The sequence below is a fragment of the Ammospiza caudacuta genome, chromosome 11 (assembly GCF_027887145.1).
Source record: "Ammospiza caudacuta isolate bAmmCau1 chromosome 11, bAmmCau1.pri, whole genome shotgun sequence".
NCBI lineage: Eukaryota > Metazoa > Chordata > Aves > Passeriformes > Passerellidae > Ammospiza > Ammospiza caudacuta.
Window position 1 is genome coordinate 6,472,210 of NC_080603.1, and position 17,059 is coordinate 6,489,268.

A 17,059-nucleotide genomic window follows, 5' to 3' on the forward strand; every position below is an offset into this window, starting at 1 on the left:
GAAGTGAAAGAAATAGAACAGATGTGGGGGAACAGAAAGAGAGAGATTAAAGAAAATATCACCACTCTGTGCATCCCACCAGTGTCCTGATGTTCCTGTCCAGTTGGTTGTCTTGGTGCTGAGGGTCCCCCACAAAACACAGAATCATTAATAGGGATTAATATGTGCTCAGGCCAGGTGGAATGGCCAGGTATCTCCCCTGGAGAGGGGCAACTCTTACACAGTCTGCTGCAGCTGAGTGAATCACTGCATCCTGTGCAGTCCTGTGGTGCAAGGCCACAGGAATGAGTCTGGGAAGCACTTTGAGGGGGTCTTGGATGGATCAAGACCTCTCCTCAGCTGCCTCCCACATGCATGTCCCATGGATGTGGCCATCCTGGGGTTGGGGGGTTTTACAACTGATCCAGTTTGGTGTAAGGGAGGGTGGGTGTTCACTGCCTCTGACCAGAGGTTTTGCTAAGCACCCAAAACTCTCCTCCTCTCCCCTTTATTTGGGGGCTCCATGCAAACCTGACCTTTTGGGCTATGGCCTCCCCCTCCCAAACCCAGTCAGGAATGATTTTCTGCTGGGTTTGGCTTTCTTGGGCATGTATTCTTTTCCCTCTGCCTTGTTTATTCTCCCTGACCCATGATTATTGAATAATAGTGTTCCCTTTATCTTATCAAGGCATCTTAACTCTCAGTCCAAAGTTCCAGTCAGGCATCTTCAGGGAGGGCTGGGCTTCTGTGGCTGTAACTTCTTTATACAACAGGAAAAAGGTTCCTAACAATGTTTAGGCCATGAACTATCAAATTCTAGTATCTGACACCACCCTCACAGGGAAGAATTTCTTTCCAATATCCCATCTAAAACTTTTCTTTTTCAGTCAATCTCGAAGTAAGTTTATTTATTTTTGAGAAACAATTTTAAACATGGTAAAATAATTGCAGGAAGGTTTTGTATCACTGTTGCTTATTTAGGCACCTAAATGTACCTTGATAAATGGTGTTTGTTGGTTATTCAGCAGAAAACAAAGAAAAGTTATTTATTTAGCTCCCCTATTGAGACCTTGATTCACAAGGTCATTTAATTTAAAAATATACATATTTTTTAAAGGCAGAATAATTTCTTCTGAAATGAAATCAGCTTTATGTGGTGCAGAGTGCCTATGTGGGACAGTTACATTAGTGCTGCAGTAGTGGAGTATTTATTTAATTAAAACCAATGGCTTGAATGGGAGTGCAGGAGTGTGGGACTGCTATTTGTATCACCAGCATTTGGTATCCTCAGCAGGCACGGGCACAATTCCATACAAACACTTATTTTGACCTTGATTAGGAGCTGTCTGCCACTTCCTTTAATGATGAAGGACTGTTTTCCTTTGATGCAAGTCACTTTGTGTCCATTTCCACAGGAGTTCACGGGTTACCTGCAGAAACACGACGAGGTCCTGACGGAACTGGAGAAAGCAACCAAACGCCTCAAGAAGCTGGAGATGGTTTATAAGGAGTTTGAGCTGCAGAAGGTTTGCTACCTGCCCCTCAACACCTTTCTGCTCAAACCCATCCAGAGACTGATGCACTACAAGCTGATCCTGGGGAGGCTGTGCAAGCACTACACAGCAGAGCACCGGGACTTCGCCGACTGCCGCAGTGAGTGAGCGCCCAGTGTGGGGAAGGTGCAACAGGAAAGCCTTAGAAATGGGATTGTGTGGCAAAAGATTTTGAGAATATGGAAACTATAAGTGAGATTGAAATGAAGGCAAGCTCTGAGATACCTCAGTTACTGAACAGCAGGAAAACAATGGTGTGGCTGGGTGAAGGTAATCCCTTTTTGATGGAACAACTCCCTCTGCTTGCAGACAGCTCCAAGGGTCAGAGCAGACCCTACAGCTTGGCAGAAGGGGCCCAAAGAGGAGTTTTTAGGGTTTAAAATGTTACACAGTGTGGTAATGTAATGATTCTTACCTTACAGGCTGTATGTAAATGCTATAGGATTTGTATATTGTACTAGATTGGTTAGTGAGCATTAGAATATTCAACACAGAAGAAGATTTATTGTATTGTAATAGGAACCTCACGCTCTCTTACCTTTTTTACTCTCTAACCTTTTTTACTCCCTTATGCTCTTACCCTCTTACCCTGTCATCCTCTCTCCCCTTCTCTTCTCTCAGGCCTGCTCTGAGCTGTGGCTGCAGCTCCCAGCAGGGCCCTGCACCCAGGCCCTTTGCAATGAACCCCAAATCCCAGCAGGGCCCTGCACTCAGGCCCTTTGCAATGAACCCCAAATCCCAGCAGGGCCCTGCACCCAGGCCCTTTGCAATGAACCCCAAGTTCCTGACCTGGCTGCAGAGATCTCTCATCTCTGTCTGTCCCAACTGTCCTACCCCCATGGCTCCTACAGCCCAGCCCTGTCCTGCTGGCAGCACTCTCCCCATGGGCATCAAAACTCTGCCTGTGCCCTGGGAACACAAGAATTACACACTCATAGAATCTCAGAATGGTTTGGGTTAAAAGAAAGCTTAAAACTCAGCTCATTCCCCTTCCACCATGGGCAGGGATGATTTTGCTAGATCATGATGCTCAGAGCCCCCGTCCAGCCTGGCCTTGAACACTTAGCTTCACTTATTTTCAGTTATGTTCACGAATTCAATGTAAGTGCTTCTTTTTCTTGGCATTCCAGGAAGTGGGTTTCTCATGATGCATCCCAAAGCTGGAAAATGACCTTTTCTTGTCTCCTAGCAGGGGAAAAAAAAAGAGGAGTTTTTTTTTTACAACCTTTTTGTCTTTTAGATGTAAAAATGTGACCAAAAATGCTTGTTTTGCAGCATCAGAAGTGTGTGTAGTAAAGTCCATTCATGACAAAGTAATCTTTGGCAGAAATAGTTTGATATTTTCATTTACTTTCAGCTGCATAGTTAATGCTTTTTGTTTAAGCAAAATCTCAGATACACGATGATCTCCAGAAGCATAGGAAATGCTGTGAAGTTGCTTGCTCTTTTTATCCTTCTCTAAAATACACTTAAATTGGCATTGTAGGTCCCTTCCATATGAACCATTCTGTTCTAGAATTGGCTATAAATTTCAGATCTAAGTTTCAGATTCAGTTTTCCAGGGGTGAAATGGGTGGCCTGGATTGCTCTGCTCTGGTCCCATTGGTGCTGTTCTCCACACAGATGCTCTGAAGGAAGTCACAGAAATGACCTCCCAGCTGCAGCACAGCCTCATCCGCCTGGAAAACTTCCAGAAGCTTACAGAGCTGCAGCATGACCTGATTGGGGTGGACAATCTCACAGCACCTGGCAGGGTAAGTGCCTCTGCTGAATTTTTGGAGCCTTTGGTGGTTTTATTTCCAAGGAAGTGCCTTTGGAGTGAGGATTTGCCATCACTGCCCCTCTGGTCTGTGTAACTTCATGTAACTGAAGTTCTCTTAGTGAATACCATGGATGGTGGATCATCCCCTTGGTGATATTCTGATCAGAAAGACTCTGCTTCAGCTCTGGCTGCAGTTTTGTGTTCCCAGTACAGATACTGGCTGTGCTGGGTGCTGTGAATGACTGGGAACTGCTGTGTCCTACTGGAAATGCACTCCCAGCTCTGCTTGAGTCTGCCTGGTGCAAACTCAGAGGGCACAGGGATGGTGAGAGCACAGCACTGGGCTGAACTGGTGTGGGTGCCACTGTGTTACAGGAGTTTGTGCAGTTCCTGCCTGGGTTTTTGTTTCTTTGTTTTTGATAGATGTACTGGGCATAGATACAGGAGCATTGCATGGGCTTTGGGGATGCTCTGGCAGTCACTGCAGTGGGATGTAAGTGTGATAGGTGAACTGCTGGTGTCCAACAGGAATTCTGCTCCTTTCCCTTCTCTTCCTTCACTGATTTAAATGCTGGCTGCAGCAAGGAGCTGATTCATGTCCCAAAAAAGGAAGGAAAGTGTCATTGGGCCTCTAAGAAATCTGTTAGTGGTCATTGCTGGGCACCAATCAACTCTGTGTACTCTGGGATGAAGATAAAATTCCCCCATTCAGGAAAGATCAAATATTATTTAATTTTTTCTTTTCCACTGCAGGAGTTTATCCGGGAAGGTTGCTTGTACAAGCTCACTAAGAAGGGCTTACAGCAGAGGATGTTCTTTCTGGTGGGTGTTGCTCCTGACTTTTATAAACCCAAAGTCTTCAAGATAAAGTTGTTGAGGAAGTGTGTTTTTATGTGCTTGTGTTGAAAATCAGCACCTGAGACTGAAAACTCACTCTAAGCAATGTTTTTAGAGGGTGTGGTTGTGGTACTACTCCCTGGTCAACTTGGTTCCTTAATGGCACAGAGTTTTAACAGAATTTAAAAATTTATTTCCTCTTTTATAAGTAAACAAAAAAGAGGTTGGAAGGGTAGTTGGCTGACTGAGAAATGGCATTTTTCATGCACCTACAGTGGCCTTTAAACAACAGATTTTCAAGGAGATGTCAAAAAATTGTTGGCTCTGCCTGCTGCTCTCAGAGCACTGATTGTTCTCTTCCTGCCTTTGCAGTTCTCAGATATGTTACTGTACACAAGCAAAGGGGTCACAGGGACAAATCAGTTCAAAATCCACGGACACCTCTCTCTGCATGGCATGTTGGTAAGTGGTTCCATGTTGCACCACAGGGTTAGGGAAATGGTTTTGCCTAAGGCAGGCTGAGGAATTCCTTCAGGGCACAAGGACCAAAGCCACAAACTGCTCCAAGACAGGTCTCAGCAACAATTGGACCTTGATGTGTGTCAAACAGAGCTTTGTTTATCTGCAGGTGATGAGTCTGTTCCTTCCACATTAGCAAAACAGCTGGAGCACACCCTGTTGCCCATTCGTGTTCACACTGTTGTGAGAGGCTGATCTGGAAATAGGGATTTATTTATCCTGGTGTTTTGTCCCCCTGCACACAGCTGGGCATGTAATCAATGCTCCTGCCTCCACACACCTTTTCTAACAGGATTGTTCTTTCTGTCTTTGGTTTGCAGCTGATAGTGCTTGACCCCCCGGTGAGTAATGAGCCAAATCTGCTCCAACCCTTCCTTTCCCTGCCCTGCTGGAAGTGCTGCTGTGCCCCTGCAGTAGAAACACACCATAGATTTTCATAGAGAGCCAAAATAGGCTTGAAAGTAGCTGGTATTCATCAGAGAGTTGCTGTTCTGCACTCCCTGCAGCAGGGTTGGGATCCTGTTTGACTCCAGTCCCAGCCAGCACAGGACAGTTTTAGTGTTTATTGGTGCCTGAGCACTGATGAGAAAAATATTTTCTTTTCCTGTAGGTGGAGGAGAGTGAGAATGAATGGTCTGTCCCACACTGCTTCACAATCTATTCTGCACAGAAAACCATAGTGGTGGCAGCCAGGTAATCCTGCTTTTCCTCTGGACTTCAAAATAAGACCAGGACTCTTCACAGCTCCTTTTTCAGATTTGAATATTGGGAAGGAGCAGTTAGTTTATCCTGGGCTGATCCCAGGGTGGGCAGCAGCAAAGGGGTTGGGATTGTGCCCCTCTGCCCTGCTCAGGTGAGACCCCACCTGCAGAGCTGCCCCAGCCCTGGGGCCCAGCACAGGAAGGAGCTGGAGCTGCTGGAGAGAGCCCAGAGGAGGCACCAGGGTGAGCAGAGGGATGGAGCAGCTCTGCTGGGAGGAAAGGCTGGCACAGCTGGGGTTGCTCAGCCTGGAGAAGAGAAGCTCTGGGGTGACCAAACTGTGGCCTTGCAAGCCTGAAGGAGCCAACAAGGAAAGTAGAAAAAGACTTTGGAGAGGGCCCTGTGGGGACAGGACAAGGGGAAATGGTTTTCCACTGCCAGAGGGCAGGGTTGGATGGGATATTGGGAGTAAATTCTTCCCTGTGAGGGAGGTGAGGTTCTGGCACAGGGTGCCCAGAGCAGCTGTGGCTGCCCCTGGATCCCTGGAAGTGCCCAAGGCCAGGCTGGACAGGGCTTGGAGCAGCCTGGGATAGTGGAAGGTGTCCCTGCCCTCATGGGGTGGGATGAGATGAGATTTAAGTTCCCTTCCCACCCAAACCATCCTGTGAGTCTGTGTTTCTGTCTGACCCAAAGCACAAATAGCAGCAATAAGTTTGCAATTTTATTTGTTTATTTGGGAATTGCCAGTGTCATCCTTCAAACCACTTCAGGAGACAAAAATCTAAACATACAAATATTTTAGAATGAAAATTCAGAACATATAAATTGCTGTGAAGAGGGGAGAGTTCCTGCAGAATCTCATGGAGGAAGCTGGGGGAAAATTAAAGGCTGGCTTAGGAATAAAAACAATCAATTTTCAGCCTCAGTTATCCCTGTGCAGTGAGTTTGGTGCCTTTTTGTAATTAGGGTGGCTCCTACCCCTGGAGTCAGGATCAGCTTTAGGAGTTTTTGTCTTTTTGCAAGTCTGCTGTGAAAACCCAGCTGGAATCAGGAATGCCAACGATGCAGGGTGGGAGCACTAAATCTCAGCCTTAAATCACAGGGATTTTACTGCTTCATGACCTGTTTTTGAAAAATAACCACTACAGTATATTTATAAAGCAGGTGTGTAATGGCACAGGAGCCAATACCTTTGGTATGCAGATTTATTTTTTAAAATTCCAACCTAACACCTTAGAATGCAATTTTTTTAAGATCAACCATTTCCCAGCAGCTGTGAGTCTAAGGTGCTTGAAAGATTTCTGAATTTAGAGAAATAAATAGAATTTTACCTTCTCATGACTTTAAAATAGCTCAAAGGTTACCTGTCAAAAATAAAAATTACTGCTAGGCTTCGATCATGTTGGAATCTTCAGTCTAAATTAAAAACTTCCAGAAAAAAAAAGGTGGTTACCAAAACAAAGAAATGTTGTGGCTGTGTCTAAAGCCAAACCTTCCACTGTTGCATCCCTGTGGATACAGATACACCTTGAAGGGCTGTGAAGGTCTCACCTTGTAGGATCCTGGGAGGGGGGAAAGAAATTTCCTCTTTCTGTGCTCTGGGTTTTACTTGCTTGAGATGTCAGGTGCTCTTTAAAAGATGGGCTGTGCTTCAGGCTGCTATTTGTCCTTCAAAAAAATCATGGCTTGTATCCCCCAGAAAGTTCCAGAATTCTCTCCTGACCCTGCCTGCTGTCTGTGCATTTTATTTGCTGTAAAGTCCAAGTGTTTAATTGTTAATTTAGTCTTGTTTCAAGGCTTGACTGTAGAGGTGGAGGCTGTATGAGGTCAGTTTCCTCTCTGGAAAGCTCCAGCTTTGGAGGAATTCTAATTTTGGTTTTATTTATCTAATGGAAGGATACTGCCCCTTGCTTTGGGCAGTGATCTGTGCCTTCAGCAGCAGGGCACAGCTCTGGGCTGGCAGATGCCCACTGCTACTGCTTCCCTTGAGATGCCCACTGCCTCTGCTTCCCTTGCAGCACCCGCCTGGAGATGGGCAAGTGGATGGAAGACCTGAATGTGGCCATTGAGATGGCCAAGAAATCCACAGAGAAATCCGAGATGCTTCTGGAAAATTCCGTCTGCAACCGCTCCAACAGTAAGTGCTGTTCCCTGCCCCCCTGAAAGCAGCACTTGTCCTGTCCTTTCTGCTTTTCCTTTTGTGAGTTTGATGACATAAATGATGTATTTTTATAGTTCATATGATGATGGAGAATTAATTGGGCTTTGGTTTTAATCAAAAGAGATATGCTTGTCTTCCCAGACTGATGTTCAGGGCAGCTTTAAATGCAGCAGAGATGCTCCCATTGCAGAGTTGTTAATTTTATAAGGTCCCTTATAAAGGGACTTTATAAAATCCTAAAAACCCTCACATAGCTTTTTCTCAATTTAACTATGTGGTGAGTGTTTTTGTCCAAAATGTAGAATCTCTGGAGGTCAGCTTTTACAGCCCAGTATTCCTGTGCCTGTCTGGGGGTGTTATGGCTGTGCTGAAACATGGAGTATTTTTTCTTGGAGACCTCTGTAGGTCTGTCACAGCACTACTCAGACCACTCTGTGATTTTAATCTAGTGGAAGGTGTCCCTGCCCGTGGCAGGGGGTTGGAATGATAAGCTTTAAGGTCCCTTCCAACCCAGACCATCCTTGGATGCTGTGAGCCAGCTGCCCCAGGCAGAACTGAGTTGAAACCCAGACTGATGTGCTCAGAGTGGTGCAGGAGCCGTGTAACCAGTTCAGCTGGACATGACAAGAGAAAACCTCCTATCTCAGACATCCCAGCTTCTCTCACTTTTCTATTGCACAGTTTACTTAAACCACTGCCCCATTCTCCTCCCCAGGATCCTCAGATGAGGTGTCAGTAGAGCAGGAGTCAGAAGATGACATTCACTCCTCCCGTAGCTCCCTGGACAGGCAGAGCCAGCCCCGTGCCAACACCACGGTGCACGTGTGCTGGTACCGCAGCACCAGCGTCTCCATGGCCGACCACAGCGCGGCCGTCGAGGTACCCGGGCCAGCCCTGGCCCCTGTGCCCCCTCTCAGCCAGGGAGAGCCTGGGCACCCCCCACCTGTGCATGCTGTCCCCCTGTCTGGCTGTCTGTGTGTCTGCTCTCCGTGCAGCAGGGCTTCGCTTGGGCAGCGGGAACGAAGCGGGGAAGGTTTACAGGAAATTCAAGATGTGCTGGGGCTGAATTCTCCTTTGGGTGTCACCCTGCTTTGCTGCAGCACTGAGCAGTGGCATTGCTGCTGCACTGCTGGGCACTGCTGGTGCACCTCCAATCCTGGGGTCAGTTTTGGGACCCTCACCACAAGAAGGACATTGAGGAGCTGGAGAGTGTCCAGAGAGTGACAGTGGAGCTGGGGGAGGATCTGGAGCACCAGAAACAGCTGGAGGGGCTCAGCCTGGAGAAAAGGAGGCTCACGGGGGTGGTTTTTGTGTTTTTTTTTTTTTCTTTCTTGTTTTTTGGGGGGTTTTTTGTTTTTGTTTTTGGTTTTTTTTTTTTAGAAAAGGCAAAGAAGGCTTTATTCAAAAGAACCGCATGGTTTTTATAGAGTGGTGTCATGGTGTTCACAGGGGTTCTTGGATGAGGGAAGAGACAAGCATCTGACTCCATGTTTCAGAAGGCTTGATTTATTATTTTATGATATATATTACATTAAAACTATACTAAATGAATAGAAGAAAAAGGTTTCACCAGAAGGCTAGCTAAGAATAGAAAGGAATGATAACAAAGGCTTGTGGCTCAGACAGAGAGCCTGAGCCAGCTGGGCTGTGATTGGCCATTAATTAGAAACAACCACATGAGACCAATCACAGATGCACCTGTTGCATTCCACAGCAGCAGATAATCATTGTTTACATTTTGCTCCTGAGGCCTCCCAGCTTCTCAGGAGGAAAAATCCTAAGGAAAGGATTTTTCATAAAAAGATGTCTGCGGCAGAGTGGTACAATAGAGTCTGTTCTATTGGCTGACTAACAGAAACATCTTTCTCACACACTGTCCTTGAGAGGAACAGAAAAATAAAGTAGAAAAACACTACTTGCAAATTGTTTATAGTCAACAAATTATCACATCTTTCCAGCTCCCTAAAACTTTTCACAAGCTCCTGTGAGAAATGCTTCCTGTTTCTCTCTGTGCCATAGCATCTACAGGGGGACCTTCTGGCTTTCCACAACTCCCTGACACGAGGGAGCAGCCAGGTGGGGGTCAGGCTCTGCTCCTAGGGAACAAGGGACAGGACAAGAGGGAATGACCTCAAGCTGCACAGTGGAGGTTCAGGTTGGGAATCAGGAAGAATTTCTTAGCAAAAAGAGTGGTTAAGCATTGGAACAGGCTGCCCAGGGCAGTGGTGGGGTCACTATCCCCAGAAATATGTGGATGTGGCCCTTTGCTAAATTAAGTGGAATTTAGTCAAATTGATGATCTTGGAGGTCTTTTCCAACCTTAAAGGTTCTATGATTATAATGGTCCCCTCTCCATGATATTTTCCTTGAGAGACTGACTGTGCTGTACAGAGCTCTGGTTAGCTGCTGTGCTGCACCCAGAATTAAGAGGGAATTCAGTTGGAATTCTCTGCCCTTCCCTTGCTGGCAGGACTGAGCAGCCAAGTGTCCTTTCATGGCAGCATCATTCTATGCTGAGCAGAGATGTTGATTATGGAGGTGTCCAAGGGCAGGCTGGATGGGAGTCTGAGCAGCCTGGTCTAGAGGAGGGGGTCCCTGCCCATGGCAGGGGTTGGAACCAGATGAGCTCTACGGTCCCTTCCAGCCCAAACCTTTTTGGGGTTCTGTGAGCCACTGGTTCCTGCAGTCTGACTGTTCCTCACAGTGCAGGGCAGCACTGGTGCCACATTTGGGCACTGAATCCTGCAGATTTCGAGGCTGATCAGCTCAGCACTCCTTACACTGCTTGCACCAACTCTGGTTTTACTTCATGCAGCAGTTTGGCAGGGCAGGACCCCTGCCTGGAGGCTGGGAAGACTTCCTGAAGTGGGAAGGACCCTAAATAACATGGACTGGAAAAGGAAGTCACTAACCTGACAAAGGCAATGGGGCAGGGGGCTGCAGCTGTGTCTGGGCCTGCCTGTCCTGCTCTGCTCTTGAGGCACTTGTTCAAATGGAGTTGAAAGTTTGGGCACTGGAGCTCCTGTGTTTTTCTGATAGAGACCTTGTGGATCAGCTTGGTAGGGAAGTGCTGTAGGTGTGAGCTGGGCTTGAGGTACAGACATTGGGCACTTGAGCTGGCTGAGTTGTGGTTTCTGTTGGAGGGCCCAGGCCTTTCCCTGCTGACACCTGGGGAAAAGCACCAGTTCTGTGCATGGATAACAAGCCCAGCCTGCTGCAGGCTCTGGGATGGAATGTGTGATTCGTGCACTCGCCCTCACTCTGACCTGTTCCATGTTCTAACACCGTCATTTTTCTCACAACCCATTTTCCTTTGACAGCCACCTTTCTTGCATCACTCCTCTCACCCTAACATTCTGTTTTTCTCTTTCTCTCCCCGTTTCTCTGCTCAGTTTTCTGCTCTCTTGCTGTTTCTCCAGAGCTTCCTCCTCGCTATTTGCTGGGCCAGGCCCAACGGCCCAACACAATCACCCATGTTTGTTGGTACCGGAACCAGAGCCTTTCCCTGTCTGATTACTTGTGCATGATCCAGGTAAAGATGCCTCTCACATGTTGTGCTGGTGGGGAGGAGCCCTGGGATGCCCAGGAAAATGTCCTGCTTCCTAACTGCTCACATGAGGATCCTCATCCTCAGAGGCAGATGTGTGCCACTGCCTTGTTAAGACAGGATTTCCTCCTGCTTATGCCTCAAAAAAAATGGTTCTCTCTGTAAATCTGCCACATATCCTGTCTTTTTCTCAAATTACAAAATTCCTGTGTTGCCATTCCATGCCAGAGGTTTTCCTGTGCTGCTGGCTGACTCCAAGGCAGTGTTCCCCTCCCTGCAGCCCCTTCCATGCCAGCTTTGCTTTGTGTAGCTTGTGTTGTTCATCTCCCAGCTCTGCAGCCCTCTGTGTCCTCTCCTGCTTTGTTTCTCTTCTCACACAGTGTGTTCCACGTGGCTTTTCTGCATGTCAGAAAGGGTGGCTGGAAGGGAGGGACCCTGGTGGCTGTCACCATGCCTGGGTGAGGGGACAGGAGCAGGGCTGGGCTGCAGCAGGATTGCAGCCTGTGATTCCAGGGAATTCTCTTTTCCTTCTGTGCCAGAACCAGCTCTCTGGGTATCTGCTGAGGAAATTCAAGAACAGCAATGGCTGGCAGAAACTCTGGGTGGTCTTCACCAACTTCTGCTTGTTCTTCTACAAGACACACCAGGTGAGGGGGTGATGGGCAGGGTCCTGGGGGCACCTGGGGATCCTGGGCTTTCAATCACTGCTGTTTGAGGGACAGTCCAGGGGAAGAGGAGGTAATTAATTCATAATGAAGCTGGGCTCTGAAAGGCGGTGGGCACTTTTGTAGGGGTATAGAATATAAGAAAATATAGTGTAGAAAGTAATCTTACCCCTAAGGAGTTGCAGCTGGGCCAATTATCAAAGATTAGGAACAGGCCTGGCTTTAACAGGCCACAGCTGTAAGCAATGAGAAGAAGATGCTATAAAAGAGTGGGGTGGATGGGTGAGAAGGGAGCTGGAGTCAGCTGGCTGCTTTGTGAAGAAGAAAGAGTCAGTGCTCTGAGGAGAAGCCCATGAGAAACACCAAGGAGGTTTGAAACTTTTGAGATAAGATGACAACACACTTCTTGTGGAACTTAATCAGAATTTCCAGTTCTGATGGTTCTGAACTTCTGTGATTGAGGGGGAAATGTCTCCTCATGCAGTGACTGAGGGCTGTGAGGGACACAGCAGCCTCTGGGCCTTCTCTGCCCACTTCTCTCTGTGCTGGGCTTCAGCTCAGCCTGACAGGCTCCAGGGGTTTTTCTGCCCATGGTGCATGCAGCACTGCTTGATCATGAACCATGGTGCAGTGCAATTCTTTCATCTTATTAATCAAATAAACTGTGATAACCTGTGATGTGTTCACAGGAGTCTGAGGATGAGGGAAGAGATGAGGATCTGACTGCATGTTTCAGAAAGCTGATTTATTATTTTATGATATATATTATATTAAAACTAAACTAAAAGAATAGAAGAAAGGATTTCATCAGAAGGCTGGCTAAGAATAGAAAGGAATGATAACAAAGGTTTGTGGCTCGGACAGAGAGCCTGAGCCAGCTGACTGTGACTGGCCATTAATTAGAAACAACCACATGAGACCAATCCCAGATGCACCTGTTGCATTCCACAGCAGCAGATAATCATTGTTTACATTTTGCTCCTGAGGCCTCCCAGCTTCTCAGGAGAAAAAATCCTAAAAAAAAGAATCTTGCAGGAAATATCATAGCTACAATAACCCAGTAATTGGATTATTCTGGCTTCTTGCCTTGAGGTCACATTTCTTTTGTGAGGGTTACTTCACTTTTTTGTCAGATCTGTGCTTTGAGTTCCATAGGAAGGGTGCAGAGCAGGAGGAGGGAGCCCAGGAGGCAGCGTTGGGCAGAGCAGCAGAAACAACCATAAAAAATGAGAGGAGTTGGGGGAAGGTTTAATCATAAACTGTTGGTGGCCTTGCAGAAGAGCTCTCCTGTTGTCTCTGAGCAAGAGTGCACAGCCCTGCCCTGTGGCACACAGGGTGCCTGGCACTCAGGGCTGGGCTCTTGGGCTCTTGCAGGATGATTATCCCCTGGCCAGCCTCCCCCTGCTGGGCTACACGGTCAGCTGCCCTGTGGAAGCAGATGGCATTCACAAGGATTATGTCTTCAAGCTGCAGTTCAAGTCCCACGTGTACTTCTTCAGGGCTGAGAGCAAATACACCTTTGAGAGGTAATTTTCTGTTTTCTCTGTCTTGGTTTATAACCTGCTCTTAACTCAGTGGTTGGTCATTCCATCCTCTCTTAGAGTAATCAGGGAATGTAGGGAATGATTGGCATGTGACTCCATTGATTCAGAATGCTGAACATATCAAAACTATATTATATTACATTGTACTATACTATATTAAAGAGATACTATACTAAATTACATACTAAAGGCAACTCCTAACAGTTAGGACACACCTTTGAGTGATTGGTTAATTAATATTAACCAATTAATATTAACCATGGAATGATTGGCATGTGACTCTATTGATTCAGAATGGAGAACAATTGCTTTATTAAAACTATATTACATTACATTATACTATATTAAAGAGATACTATACTAAATTAAAATACGAAATACTAAAGAATATATGAAATAAATTACAATAATTTTTATTGTAAATAAATTACAGTAATTACTAAATTAATACAATAATTACTAAATTAAATACAATAATTACTAATTACAATACTAAAGAAAACTCTTGACTGTCTCCCAAAAGTCAGGACACAGCTTGGAGTGATTGGTTAATTAATATAAACAACCATCACCAGAATCCAATCACCAAATCCCTTCAGGTAAACAATCTTCCTAACACATTCCACATGTGCAAAAACAACAGGAGCAGCAAATAGAGATAAGAATTATTTTTTCTTCTTCTCTCTTTGTTTCTCCAGGAAAAAATCCTGTGAGCGAGAATTCTCTGTTCAGAGCATGTGAATGCCACACTCTCTTTCCTCCTAGTCTGAGTGATCTTCCAGCACATTCTCAGGAATAACATTCCCTTCTTCTCCCCACCAATGATATTTGGAGATCCCTCTGTGTGCTTGGGGGTGCTGGGGATACACCTGAGCTGTGCTTTGTGCAGGAGTCTGGGGTTTCCTTGGGGCCAGGGAGGAATGTGGGAGGGGAAGGGCTGTGGGGTCTCAGCTCCAGCAGCTCTTTGGGATTCCCAGGTTCTGTAAAGAGAATTTTGGTTTTTATCTTCCATCTCTGGGAGCAGAAGTTACAACACGAGGCTGAGAGCAACAAGTGCAGGGCTCCCTTTCACTGGTCTGCTTTCTCTGTAATCACATTTTATTATTATCCTCTGTAATTACAATTAATTGCTCTTAGGGGCTTCCAGAGAGAGTCCAAACTGTGTGAAATGCACCAGGTACAAAACTTTGCTGTGTTGAGAACCCCTGCTCTGGGCCCTGCCATGCAGGGTTGGATTGGTGGTTTTGGAATGTGGTTTAACTGAGGTGTCACATGTCCCCTTCCTTGGGAGAGTGTCACACACTTGTGAACAGCTGAGGTATCAGCTACCTGAGCCCTAAGTTGTGCTTTTTAATGCACTGGGCTCATGGTAGGGATTTCAGGGCAAAAATGTCCAATTCACAATAGATTTGTCTTGCTTTTTCTCTGTTGCTTTGCTTTCTTCCACAGGAGCAAGGCTGTTACCTATTTCCTAATTTATTATTAAGAAAAGCAGTAATTATTATCAGCTTCTCATGCTTGATAACACTGAGGAGAGCACAGTGAGCTCTCATGGGAGTTCTCTGGAGCTCAAAGCACTGCAGACTCATTACTTGGACAGGCAACCACATTCTGCAGGGTATTTTCTGCAGACACATCTCAAGCTGTCCCTTTGAAGAGTTAATTATCCAGAAGACTTGTAAAAGAAAGAAAATGGCTGTTTTGGAGGTTTGGGAAAGGGGTACAGCTCACAACAAAGGACAAGATTCCCTGTGAGTGAGGGTTAAACATTCCTCATGTCTTTTCTTGGCAGGTGGATGGAGGTGATCAAAAGAGCCACCAGCTCTCCTGCCAGGTCGAGCCTGCCTGTCCCCAAGGAGAAGGACACTCACACAGAGTGATGTGGGGCAGAGCTGGATCTCTGCTGGCAACACCAACAAAACAGGTGGGAACAGGAGGCTCTGGAGTTGGCAAAGCAAAGAGCCAGGAGGCTCCTTCCCCCCAGAATGGAAAGTGGGGCTGCAGCCAGGGATCACATCCATTCCCAAAGGTGGGGAAGAGGGGCAAGTCTGTTCCAGCTGGACCTACTCAGAGAGAACCCAACAACACCACCATCATGGAGGGGTTCTTGTTCCCTGTACCTGTACAGTGACACCTTTGCCTGCCCTGAGGGCAGCTCCCACCTTCTTTTTACACCTTGACTGGACGCTCAGCACACAGGGGAGGAACCCAGCAGCCTCCAGGGGTGCAGCTGGCTGGCAGCAGAGGGTGCCAGGGCTCCTGCCCCGCTGCTGGTGGGGCTGGCAGCACAGCCTGTCCTGCTGGCACAGCTGCCTCAGACAGACAGGGACACACCACGTGCTGCCTCACTCCCAGCTCGTTCTGAACAGCCACTGCAGCTCTCCCAGCACAGCTCTGCTCCTCAGGAGCTGCCAGGGCAGCAGCTTTCCAGGCAGGCTGAGTCTCTGTGGAGGTGCTGGTGGGTTGTGGATCGGTGCAGGGGGGTGCATGGTTTGTCCTCTGAACTCAATCACTGTTCTCATATCACAGCTCCAGTTTCTTTATCCCTTAGTAGGAGTTAAGGCATGGGATGGCAAACACTCTCCACTCTGGTGTGGGTGATGTTTTCAAAGCATTTAAGCACTGCAGGAGAGCAAGCCTCTGAAAGTCACTGTTGCTTGTGCTTTTGTCATGGCAAGACTTGTGAAAATCCCTCATCTTCTAGTTCAGTTTGGGGTGGGATCCATCTTCTGTTTCTCATGAAGGTGTAAAAGTCACTGGATTCCAGATGGAGCATTAGTGTCTGTGGACTCTATTAAATTTCTGTATTAAATCTGAAATGTTTGCAGCTTGCTCTCTTTTGTACAGCTGTCACCTTTGGGTGCCTCCACAGAAGGACTGACATTTGCTAAGTGCCACAAGGTGCTGTTGGACGTGGCTTTGATGGGCTGTGGGGACTCTGGTTTATTTTAGATAGACAAGTGTTTGTGTAGCAATGGAAGGAACAAGGCAGTGAAGCAGTGAGAGCAAAAGGAAAGTGTTGCATGCTGAGGGGATGGAGCAAGGTGGAGATCCCATGGGACAATGGGATGGACAGAGGCCAGCACGAGTGTTCAGGTATGGGCTCAAGCATTTGTGGGATGAGGACTGAGGGGAGGGGGAATCCAGAGGGATTTTCTTGCTTGGCATTTGCATCCTAGAGGAGTGACTGCAGACCCAGCCTTTGCCACCACTGTCACAAAGACCATTGTCCCATCTAAGTTAAATGTACTTAATTTATTAGTGTCTTCATTTATTATTTTTTTAATTGCCTGTTGTAGGTGTATCCATGTGGATTGATTAGACCTGTTATACTGTGGCTGAATATGACTGTTCAAAGTAAATAGCATCTTGGTATAAAACTCTCTCAGCCTCTTATTCCTGAGCTCACCATCCCAGGTTCCAGTTACTCAGTTTTCCACAACTCTGGATCTCAGCTCACACCAAGTGCTGTCCATCCAAAATGAGCAGGAATCTTCCCCTTAGGTTTGTGGGCTGGTGAGTGAATGATCCTTTTGTTGCTTCTGTGCTGGAGCCACAGCTCAGCATCTCCTTGAAGTTGCAGTGGCTGAGGGGGGTTCTCTAAACCAGGAGCCTCTGGAAGGACTTTAGCAGGCAGCCCAAGTCCCTTCTTGGTTTGACAGGGCTGAGCTCAAATCTCTGTGCATTTACAGTACAGGAGCTCAGGCTAGGAAAGCCAAAACCATTGCTATTCCTGGCAAAACTGCAAACACCTCACCTCAGTGAACTTTGACAATGGTGCAGTGGGTTATCC

At 46.8% G+C, this 17,059-nt stretch overlaps 1 protein-coding gene across 1 annotated transcript in view; it reads left to right on the top strand.

Annotated features, from left to right (window-relative positions):
- The window catches only part of FARP2 (FERM, ARH/RhoGEF and pleckstrin domain protein 2), a 77,100-nt gene extending 60,518 nt beyond the window's left edge, over nucleotides 1-16,582 (top strand). Inside the window, exons 18-27 of the mRNA XM_058812508.1 lie at nucleotides 1,395-1,632; nucleotides 3,156-3,286; nucleotides 4,048-4,116; nucleotides 4,504-4,593; nucleotides 5,261-5,343; nucleotides 7,368-7,486; nucleotides 8,226-8,389; nucleotides 11,597-11,704; nucleotides 13,097-13,248; nucleotides 15,059-16,582. Coding sequence (XP_058668491.1) covers nucleotides 1,395-1,632; nucleotides 3,156-3,286; nucleotides 4,048-4,116; nucleotides 4,504-4,593; nucleotides 5,261-5,343; nucleotides 7,368-7,486; nucleotides 8,226-8,389; nucleotides 11,597-11,704; nucleotides 13,097-13,248; nucleotides 15,059-15,146 — 1,242 coding nt within the window. The 3' untranslated portion in view covers nucleotides 15,147-16,582. The remainder of the gene's footprint in view (nucleotides 1-1,394; nucleotides 1,633-3,155; nucleotides 3,287-4,047; nucleotides 4,117-4,503; nucleotides 4,594-5,260; nucleotides 5,344-7,367; nucleotides 7,487-8,225; nucleotides 8,390-11,596; nucleotides 11,705-13,096; nucleotides 13,249-15,058) is intronic.
- The last annotated feature ends 477 nt before the right edge of the window (nucleotides 16,583-17,059 follow it).